General features: G+C 56.1%; 1 protein-coding gene across 1 annotated transcript in view; it reads right to left on the bottom strand.

Annotated features, from left to right (window-relative positions):
• Positions 1 to 1,236: 1,236 nt before the first annotated feature.
• Positions 1,237 to 10,996, bottom strand: part of PPM1F (protein phosphatase, Mg2+/Mn2+ dependent 1F) — a 32,841-nt gene continuing 23,081 nt past the window's right edge. Inside the window, exons 7-8 of the mRNA XM_003905277.5 lie at positions 7,368 to 7,461; positions 1,237 to 5,328 (exon numbers count right to left, since the gene is read on the bottom strand). Of these exons, the coding sequence (XP_003905326.1) occupies positions 4,949 to 5,328; positions 7,368 to 7,461 (474 nt within the window). The 3' untranslated portion in view covers positions 1,237 to 4,948. The remainder of the gene's footprint in view (positions 5,329 to 7,367; positions 7,462 to 10,996) is intronic.

The raw sequence follows: 10,996 nt of genomic DNA, 5'->3' as shown, positions 1-10,996 counted from the left end.
CGGGTGCCTGTAGTCCCAGCTACTCGGGAGGCTGAGGCAGGAGAATGGCGTGAACCCGGGAGGCGGAGCTTGCAGTGAGCTGAGATCTGGCCACTGCACTCCAGCCTGGACGACAGAGGGAGACTCCGTCTCAAAAAAAAAAAAATAAATAAAAATAAATAAAAAAATAAAAAAATTAGGATTTAGAAGAAAACCTAAAGCAGGGAGGAAAAAAGAACCCCCTGTAATCCTGACCCTTGGGAAGCACCAGCAGTGAACCTGCAGTGGACTTGCTTCTGGGCAGCAGCCAAGCTCCCATGTGGGACAAGTGCCACGCAGGCTTCGAGGATTGGGGAGTGGCGTGGCGGGAGCGGGGTCGGGCAGAAGAAAGGCTCAGTGCTTTGTTCTTTGAGACAGGGTCTCGCTCTGTCACCCAGGATGGAGTGCAGTGGTGCAATCCTAGCTCACTGCAGCCTCAAGCTCCTCAAACTTAAGCAATCCTCCTGCCTCAGTCTCCTAAGTAGCTGAGACTACAGGCTTGTGCCCATGAGCCAGCCACCAAGTCACCCCTAAGACAAAGAGGATTCGGCTTATCACACAGGGGTCAAGTGCCCCTAGGCTGCAAAGCTTCTAAGGGGTCCAAGCCTTGGAAAGTCGCCCTTCTCAGAGTCCCCAATTCTTCACTGCCTTTTGATATTTGGTTCCTTTCTCAATCAAGAGAATTTTTTGATTATTTGTAGAGATGGGGGACTGCCTATGTAGCCCAGGCTGGTCTCAAATTCCTGAGCTCAAGAGATCCTCCTACCTCAGCCTCCCAAAGTGCTGGGATTACAGGTGTGCACCACTGCACCTGGCCTCAGGAGGTGCCAGGAGGGTATAAATGGTGGGTCTCAAGAGCGTCATGTCAGAGGGTCTCCATCCTCAGGATGGAACCACCTAGGGCACATCAGGCTCCTGGATAAAATGAGGGTCCTCAATGCTCCTGTGGCTCCCCAATGTGATGTCCAGGGGCTTAATCCCTTTCCTGTTTGTCACCTTCCTGCTGATGGTGGGATGGGCTCAGAGCCCCTCAGGGAGGAAAATAAGGCTGCCGGCCAGACCAGGGGGGTGCAGGCCACCAGGGCTCTCTCCAGAATTTGTCTGCTTGCTTCACAAGACTTGCAGATGGTCCCCAATATTAAAGCAGCTTCCAAACACATCCTGGACATCAAAGGGGACAAGATGCTCAGAAGTCAGGAAGAAGGCAGGACTCGGGCGACAGAGTTCAGAACTCGTGGTTTATTGACACTTCTGCATGGTGGGCCCTTGGGAGACTGCCTTTCTGGCATCTTGGGACTTGTCCCTAAGAACAGGGAAGACAGTCATCCTGTCCTGGAGCAAGGCTCCCCCTTGCACAGGAACACAACTCCCATGCAGGACAAGCCCACCGAGACGCATGCAGATAAACCCTTGGCAAGGCCTGCACCACACTGGAATGGCAGAGCTCCGTGCATTTGGCAAAGCTATGGACTTGGCATAGCTTTTGGCAGAACGCACAGGACTCTGGGGGCCGCCCCCTTTGAGCTACAGAGGCAGAATCGAACTCAAAACACTGCTTCCTTTAACAGAGTCCAACTGGGTTACATTTAGCTTGGGGTGAGGCTAGGCCTAGGAAGGGCCAGAGCTGTCCTCCCAGCCCCGGGAACACGGCTGAGGTGGCCCGGTGCCCATGCTGGGCTCACCACGGGAGAGGAGGGGAGAGGGAGGGGGCTGCATGCTGGCCCTGCCACCCACACCCTGTCCCTTTCCCCACTAAACACACCCATTTCCTATCCTGGGTTCTGAGGTTGGGGCTGCCTCTGGGATTCTGAGGGACCGCCCCCACCCCGGCAGGCCTGGGCTCAGAGTCAGCCACACCTGTAAGGCAGGCCCCACCTCCCCAGCTTTTGTATTTCATATACAGTGCTGGTATCTGGAGCTCCATTCTTTTTCAGCCCACTTAATTTTAATAATAGACACTAATAACACTGAACCACTCCACCTCGCTGGTGCTGGCGGCGGGAGGGCCCTGTGTGCTGGCAATATCTCCCTAGGACATGCTGGCTCACCTGCACCCACAGCGTTCCAGGAGGTCGCGGCCTCTGCAGACTCAGTGCAACCCCGGGGCCTTACAAAAGGGACACTCAGAGGTGCACTGCCTGCTCAGCTCACACAAGGAGCAAGTGGAGAGCCGGGCTGGAGAAAGGATTACAATTTACAGACAAGTGTCCCTGGCTAGGGGCCCTCATGGGACTGTGGCTGGAAGAGAAGGTCGCCCAGGAGGCTGGAGGCTGAAGACACCTGGTGCTTCTCGGTGCAGTCCTGGTCAAGATGGAAGAGCGCTCCTCTGTGCCCAGCTGCTGTGCTGGGGTGGATGAGGGCTCCCTCGGCCCCAAAGCAAGGACAGAGCAGCTCCCAGTGCTGGCACCAGACCTCTGCCAGGCATTGGGCATGGCCATCCTCTGGGGTCCTGGCTCAGGGGTGGGGAGCGGTGGCACTGGGACAAGCCTGGGGAAAGGGTTTCCCATACATTGAGGCTGCAAGATCTTCTGGTGGAGCCTCAGGCTAAGGTATGAATCAGACCACCAGGTGATATGAGCCGAACCTCCACAGGGTGAAACTCTACTCTTGGCAGCCAGGAACATAATTATTAGCAAAGAAAAGAGAAAAGCAGATGCCAATCATTCTCTCCCTTCATCAAGGTTATGCCCACAGGCAGGGTGGGCTGGTGGTGAGGGTGGAGCTGCGTCCCTGTGTCTGACTGGGCCTGTGCTGAGAGGGCACCAGGACTCTGGATGCTGACCCCCAGAAGGAGACAGCAGGCCTTCAAGTTAAGCCAAGCAATATTTGGTCATTGTTGGTGGCCAACCATTCTCTGAATGTCTGAATGACAGTGACTATGTTTAAGGTGTTTTTTTTTGTAAGAGACCTTAAACAATGCATCAACTGCACGGTCTCAACCTCATCTGTGCTATGAGAATGCAGGGTAAGGCTGGGTGTGCAGGTGGGGCCCCAGCAAGCCTGGCTCCCTGCTCCTTATGGGACAGAGTGCTCCCATCAGGAAGGCGGCTCTAGTGTGCCTCCTCAGCAAGCTGAGAGGAGGCCGAGGCGCTTGGGGTACAGTTGTGCAGACCTTCCTGGGGCTCCCGCTGTCTGCAGGTAGACTGAATGCCTCTATGGAGACCACACAGCCTAGCTTCCTCCCTTTCTCCTCTCCTCCCCCTGCCCTGCTCTGACCTGCCTGGAGCAGCCCTGCCAACCTCCAGCTCAGCCCTTTCTGCAGTGCTTGGCCCTGCAGGAGGCCTCTGAGTCCTCCCCTAGCCACCTGACCTCTTCCCTCTACCTGACAGCCTTGCCACTTTCAACTTCGCACACCCTCAGTGAGCTCCCTGAGGCACCCAGGACCGTCGCTTGTGAGCCCCGTCTCAGGGTGCGCTAGGGGACATGGAGCTCTCATGCCTGCTCAGGGCATGGGGCAGAGCAAGACAGGCGTGCTACCAGCCACCGTGGCAAGGTGAGGGGCTGTGGCCTGTGCCATGGACTCCCAGCAGCACCCCCGCTGCCTCCAGACTAAGCCAGAGACACACGGGCTGCCTCTGTGCTTGCCTGAGTCTCTTAATTAAGCGTCTTTCCCAATGAGACCAATTTGATTACAAATTCACAAGACATTTGGGAATGTTCCAGTCACACAGCAGCAAGGTCCCTCTGCCCGGGATCCAGCCAGGCCCGAGGGGGTGGGAATGCAGGCAGATGGGCCAAAGTCACCTGGGATGCCCAGAGCCCCGCTGTCAGGCCCAGGCACCACCACACGGCAGTCAGCTCCTGCCAGTCACCTGGGGTTGGGGGGAACCTTGGGGGTGCTCAGCATCACAAAGAGGCGGAAAACTCTTCCAGAAATATCTCACCAAAATCATGCCTCCCTAACAAAACAAATCCTGCTTTTCTAAAAACCTCAGTGGGCCTATCCGAGCCCACTGCAGTCCTAGTTTCTTCAAAGCTGTGTAAGGCACTTGAATGGCTTATTAACACCACCTGGAAAAATTCCTGTTTCAATCCTGATTTAGAAAATAAATTCAATAATACTGCAAAAAAACGTTCCTTGAAAAATAGCTTTAAAAAAGTAAATAATTAAGTTTTCTAAAGAATAAAATAAATGCTAAGCTCTGCTTAAATTATATGACACAACAGGTCATCTTGGCACTGATAAAGAGAAAACCTTGAATACTGCTTCTGAATTAGACCTCCCTGGAAAAAAAAACAAACAAATAAACACACCAACAAAAGACACATGTGCATCGCCGGTTCTGAGCTCAGGGAAGAGAGCAGCCCGGAAGGCCCTGGTGGGCCCAAGCACATCACGGCTGCCGTGGAGCAGGGGCAGGGGGGTGGCTGCTACAGAACAGACCCTGGCCCTGCTGCGCTCTCCTCTTTGGGACACCGGTGTGGCCGACCAGGACTGGCTGGGCATATCTGTAAATATGAACCCACCCGGCCCCGGCCGCAGAGAGGAGCAATGGGAAACTGGGGCTGGCCACCCCGCTGCTGGGCCTGACCCAGGGGGTGCTTCAAGAGTTTGGCTCCTGGGACTGCCCCAGGGTCCCACATGCATGACCATGCTGCTCCACGCACACCAGTGTCTTTGGTTTGGCTGCCGTTGGGCACCTATGACCTCTGGTCCCACCCCGGGCCCCATGGGAGCTGGGAGTAAGAGCCGGTCCATCTTCTCTTTGGTGTGGTCTCCTAGGCTGCCTTCCACCATCTGCCCGCCACCCAGTGCAGTTCCACAGTCACCAGGACGGGCTGTGGGGGGCATCCCGAGTGGCTCTGGAGTGCTGGGGAAAGCACTGTGGGGCGGGCGCCCTGTCCACTGCCTGCCACCTGTTGGGTCCTGAGGCCTCTGAGGGAGAGAAGGACAGGGCGGGAGGAAGGGGAGGGCAGGGGCCTGGACCACCTAGCTTCTTGGTGGAGCCTGGGTCTCAGGTTCTGGAAGGCTGGAGGGCAAGTCCTGGCTCCTCCCACCTGCCTGGGGGTCCCCTGCTCCCTGGTTCCCGCCCTCCAGCAGCTCTTGGGGGTCCCTGAGGAAGACCACCATGACCGTGATGTTGTCGTGGGACCCCCGCTCCCGGGCCGCAGACACCAGCTCCTCAGCAACATGGAGCCCGCTGCCCTGCTGCCTCATCAGGTGGCTCTGGACGAGGCCAACAACTTCCTGGTGGGGTACGACATCAAAGAAGCCATCGCAGGCGAGCAGCAGGTAGTCCTCGGAGCCTGTCAGCGCCCGGGAAGCTGCATCGGCCTCCCCAGACACGTAGGGCTTCTGGAAGACATCCCCTGGACAGGCAGAGAAGAGCCCGGGTCAGAGGACCACAGTGTCCGCAGCTTCCTCCCCACCCACCCAGGCCCAGACCTCACGTCCTGCGGGGACAGAGACTAACCTGCTCTCACGGGGTCTATCGCTCCTTTATGCAAACTGCCCAGTGCTTCCTGCTTGCCTGGGAATGGAACCCCCTGACCTTGGCCTGTGAGCTCCCCCTTTCTCTTCCCTAGCTGCCCCATCCTGGCCTCGCTTCCTGGAGTGTCCAGAGACACAAGGAAAGACACAGCCTGAAGAGGGGCTGTCAAGAAGGTGCCACATCTGCCAAAAAGGACAGAATGTTTCAGAGGGGTCAGAGGGATAGGTGCCAAATCCCTGGCAATCAGCTGGGAAGGGAGAAATTTTTTAAGTACCAGGAAGGAGCAGGTGTGGTCAGGCAGCCTGAGAGCTGGCAGTGACTGCATGCTGAGACAATGAGATGCAGACTGGACCCACTACTTTTTTTTTTTTTTTTTTTGAGGCGGAGTCTCTGGAGTGCAGTGGCGGATCTCAGCTCACTGCAGCTCCGCCTCGGGATCGCCATTCTCCTGCCAGCCTCCTGGTAAGCTGGGACTACTGGCCGCCACCTGCTTACGGCTTCTGCGTATTTTTTAGTAGAGGCGGTTTCACCATGACCAGCCAGGATGGTCTCGATCTCCTGACTCGGTAATCCACCCGTCTTGGCCTCGTTAACAGGATGCAGGCGAATACGCCTGGCCTTTTTTTGAAGATGGAGTTTAAGCTCTTGTCACCCCGGAAGGCTGGAGTGCAGTGGCACAATCTTATTTTCACAACCTCTGCCTCCTGGGTTCAAGTGATTCTCCTGCCTCAGTCTCCCGGTAGCTGCGTTACAGGCATGCACCACCGCCCAGCTCATTTTTTGTATTTTTATTATTGAAAGTGGGGTTTCACCATGTCGGTCAGGCTGGTCTCGAACTCCTGACGTCAGGCGGTCTGCCTGTCTCGGCTCCCTAAAGTGCTGGGATTACCGGCATGAGCCACTACGCCTGGCTAGTTTTTTTTTTCTTTTGAGACATAGTCTGGCTCTGTTGCCCAGGCTGGAGTACAGTGGCACGATCTTGGCTCACTGTAACCTCTGCCTCCAGGTTCAAGTGCTTTTCCTGCCTCAGCCTCCCAAGTAACTGGGATTACAGGCGCGTGCCACCACACCCAGCTAATTTTGTATTTTTTGTAGAGAAGGGGTTTCACCATGTTGGCCAGGCTGGTCTCGAACTTCAGACCTCAGGTGATCTGCCTGCCTTGGCCTCCCAAAGTGCTGGGATTACAGGTGTGAGCTACCATGCCCAGCCAGATCCATTACTTTTTAAAATTTTTATTATTATTGTTTTTTGAGACGGAGTTTTCCTTGTTACCCAGGCTGGAGTGCAGTGGCGTGATCTCAGCTCACTGCAACCTCCACCTCCTGGGTTCAAGCGATTCTCCTGCCTCAGCCTCCCGAGTAGCTGGGATTACAGGGGCTCACTACCACGCCTGGCTAATTTTTTGTATGTATGTATTTTTTAGTACAGATGGGGTTTCATCATATTAGACAGGCTAGTTTCGAACTCCTGACCTCAGGTAATCCACCCACTTCGGCCTCCCAAAGTGTTGGAATTACAGGCATGAGCCACCCTGGCTGGCAAACCCACATTTTTCCCAAAAGAGAAAAAAGGATCGTCAGCATGAATGCGGGAGGAGGATAAACCTCATTTCTGGAATATTGGAAGCTTTACTTCCAGCCCACAGGGTAGCGAGGCACAGGTTTCTACGAGATTTGTAGGAGCTGTTTTAGGTGAGATAATAACATACAGTGTAACTTACACTCAATTACTCGTGCTGCAGTCTCTGAATCTGCCCTGTTCCCTTCACACTAGGAGGATATCACCCCAGTGCATGACAAATCCCCTCGGCCCACCGCACTGCCTCCCTGAACCCCTGGTGAGCTGCGGGCCACACTCCAGAGGCCTGGGCTTCTGAGAGACCTTCTCTCACTTGGGTCGGCCTCTTTGGCTCTCACCAATGGCTCTGGAGACGGCCAGGGTCCCGTTGACTCTCCAGCAGTCCATGTGAGACACAAAGCCACCCAATGCTTCAATGCGTGCCTTCTCATCCTGCAGAAACACAGCCAGAGTCGGGGGCCAGGTCCGGGGGATGGGGTGTGGAGCTCCCTGCTGCTACCTGAGCAGAGGCAGAGCTGCTTCTAAGATGGCATTCAAAGCCGCAGCACTTGAACAAAGCCAGGAGGCTCAGAGATGCACCCAAACTAGGGTCATTAAAAACAGTGAGAAATTATACACAACCCACAGTCCTTTAGTTGCACAAATGGTAAAATGAACGGACCACCTGAGGCCACCTAGCGGTGCCTGCGCCCCTGTGCAGCATTCTGGGTCAGGGAGGCACTCACCAGGCTTGCGAGCCTGACACAGACAGCAGATCCCTCTGCTTCCCTGCCTCTAGCTCGGGGACACTGTCCCTGCCCTGAAAGCTGCTGGGCCAAGACAGAACATGTGACATGAGTGGTCACACAGCAGGGAAGCCTGAGCCAGGCCCTGATGGCAACCTGTGCCCACCCAGTTCTTTTTTTTTTTTTTTGAGACAGAGTCTCGCTCTGTCGCCCAGGCTGGAGTGCAGTGGTACGATCTTGGCTCGCTGCAACCTCTGCCTCCTGGGTTCAAGTGATTCTCTTGCCTCAGCCTTCCAAGTAGCTGGGACTACAAGGGCCCGCCACCATGCCTGGCTAATTTTTTTGTGTTTTTATTAGAGATGGGGTTTTGCCAAGTTGGCCAGACTGGTCTCCAACTCCTGACCTCAAGATCTGCCCTCCTCGGCCTCCCAAAGTGTTGGGATTCAGGTGTGAGCCACTGTGCCCCACCTAGTTCTTATCCTCCTCTACCCAAGCTCAGCCCAGGCACAGTCTCCACTCACCTGGGGACCACAATACTCCAGGCCTGGGTTCCTCCAGGGACAGGACAGAGGCTTGGTCCAGCCACAAGTCCTCTAGAAACCTCTTTGGTCCTATCAGCCTCTGCCCGAGGGAGAGGCTGCCCTGATGACAGCCTGCTGCCTGAAGCCTGCACAGCAGCATCCCTGACAGAGTGACGGAGGCACCCTGGGAGTGAGGTACCTCCCAAGTCTACTGGGGAAAGAGGGCATCCTTTACCAGTTTCCCTTATCAGGTAAACCTCCTGACCCCATGCAGCACCAGCCCTTCTAGTCCCCAAGCACAGCACCAGCTGGGCATGAGAACTCTGATGCCCCAGGTGATGGTGTCCCCTAGACAGATTGGGGTATCAGCCAATCCCCTCCCCAGAGCAGATGGACATGCACTGCGGGAGGCCTGGGGGAGGGAACCCTCTCCAGACGCCTGCACTGAGGAGGCCTCCTCGTGTGGCTCCCCTGCAGAGGGCATCGTGGTGGGAATGATGTGGGTTTGCAGGAGTCCTGGCCTTCCTGGACGCCGCAGCCATGAGCCTGTGTGGCAACTGGACCAGCCTGATGGGCTGGGTGCTCCTGTCCCAGCTGAGCTGGGGAATCAAGCCATGAAGGAGGCAGAAACAGGGACCTCAGGGCTCTCTCTGGGTCTAAGATCTGCCACCTCTGGTGTCTGAGCAGGGCAAGGGAAAGGCAAGGAGGACCAGGAAGGAGGGAAGAGCAGGAGAGAGCGAAGAAGAGGGGAGGAGAAAGGGCGTGGGGAGAGGCAGGTGGACGAACACACAGTACGCACGAATGTTCACACATATATGTGCCCACACACGTGTGAAGACGCCTGCAGACACCAAGGAGCTGCACAGGAAGCAGCGCCTCCTCCCCTTGCCTCAGAGGCATTCCCTGGGGAGGGGCTGTGAGTGTGGGAGGCTCCAGGGAGAATCAGGAGCCTTTCTCTGCTTCTGTCTCCCACACACCCCAGCCCACTCCAGCCCCTCAATGTCCTAGAGGCAGGCACGTGGGCGGGTGATGGAGGATGAACTGCAATCTGCTCCCCATGCCCTCTGGAGGTGGGCTCTCCCCAGCAGGGGGCCATGCAGGCTTTCTCAGCTGAGAACCTTCCTACCTGAAGCCTGTGATCCCCTCTCCCACCATGCCCCATCTCCTGTGCTGGACAGGCTGCGCCAACCCTGGCTGCGCAGGTTCCCCGGGCTCACCCTTCTAACCCTGGCCCTGCACTTGGGTCTTCCTCCCCTCCAGTGGCTCCTGCTTCCATTACACACTAGCCAGGCTCAGCCTGGTCCAGGACTAACACATCCCCAGCTAAGGGGTCTTCTCCCGGACTTCCCCATGAGTCTCCTACTCACTGATTTTGGTTGTTTGTTTGTTTGTTTGTTTTTGGAGACAGGGTCTCGCTCTGTTGCCAAGGCTGGAGTGCAGTGTCATGAACATAGCTCACTGCAGCCTCGACCTCTAGGGCTCAAGCCATCCTCCTGTATCCTAAGGCTTGAGAGGTGGGAGGATCACTTGAGGCGCACCACCACACCTGGCCCCGATTCTAGCATAACCTGCCCTTTCCTCCTGGCCTCTCCCCTGGCCTGCAGGAGTTGCATCTGCCTGAGATGCGACTCCATTCCATTCATCTCTGCTACATCCTACCCAGGTCGTTGCCCTCCTCCTGCTCCCCCATTAGACTCAGAGGCAGGAAGTGGGTCCTGTGTTATCTCACTGCCTCTACAAAGTATCCTGTGCAGAGTGGGTACTCAGTGCTTGGAGGCTGAACTGAGTGCAGAGGCAGGAGACTGTTCAGACAGCTGCAGAACAAGGCAGAGCACCATGAACTCCCCATGTACTCCTCAAAGCTGCTCTGGGCTGCTGCTGGACCCCCGTTGAAGCTCACCAAGTTGAGGCCAGTTTCTTGCCCTTGTAACCGACATGATGCTTGTTTTTGTGGCAGAACCTTGGCCTGGATCTGTGATTAATTCTCTAGGCCTGGATGCTGTGGAGGGCTGTGATCAGCATCACAGCAGGAGGGGCCAAGCCTACAGAGCATGGTGGCAGGGCACTGGATCTGAACTCCTTGGCCCAAGTAGGCTGCAGCCAAGAACACAGACCCTTGCGTGTGCTTCTCTTGTGCAGGCTCTGATCTCTGCACTCCACATGCACTAGCCCACACAATCCTTAGCCCAAACCTCCAGGGACCCCCGTGTGATGGACTTGGAAGTGGTGGAGCTGGGACCAGGAAAGGCCGTCTGTCCATGCTCTGCCATGGCGCCATACTGCAGGGCTCAGGCAGTGTTTGAACAAAGTCCCCACTGGGCTTTAAGGGGGTGCTGAATGCTGAGCCTGCAGGTGTGCAAGCAGCAGGTGCGAGTGGGCCCAGCACGAATCCTGACTTGGCCACATTTTATCTGACTGCACGTCCTGGGAAGGAGAGCCCACTAGGCAGCAGGTGCCAAATTCCCCGACGGCGGAGGCAGAGGAGTGGCAGAGACTATCTGTGACTTTGGCAGTGTGCTCTGGGCAAGTGACTGAGCCTCAGTTTTCTCCTCCGTACAATGGGGAGAGGACGTACAGGGGCCCAGCCCAGACCATAAGCCGCGGTGAAAGGCCAAGGAACGCGGCTGCCCCGACTGTTACAATCATCGAGTCCTGGTGATCTCTGCCGTGCTTTCCAAACCCAGAAGCCACAAAAACAAAGACTACTCAACTCAACTACAG

Source organism: Papio anubis, chromosome 16 (genome assembly GCF_008728515.1).
Source record: "Papio anubis isolate 15944 chromosome 16, Panubis1.0, whole genome shotgun sequence".
NCBI classification, from domain to species: Eukaryota; Metazoa; Chordata; class Mammalia; order Primates; family Cercopithecidae; genus Papio; species Papio anubis.
The sequence above is the reverse complement of the archived record's forward strand: the minus strand, read 5'-3'. Positions and strand labels throughout refer to the sequence as shown.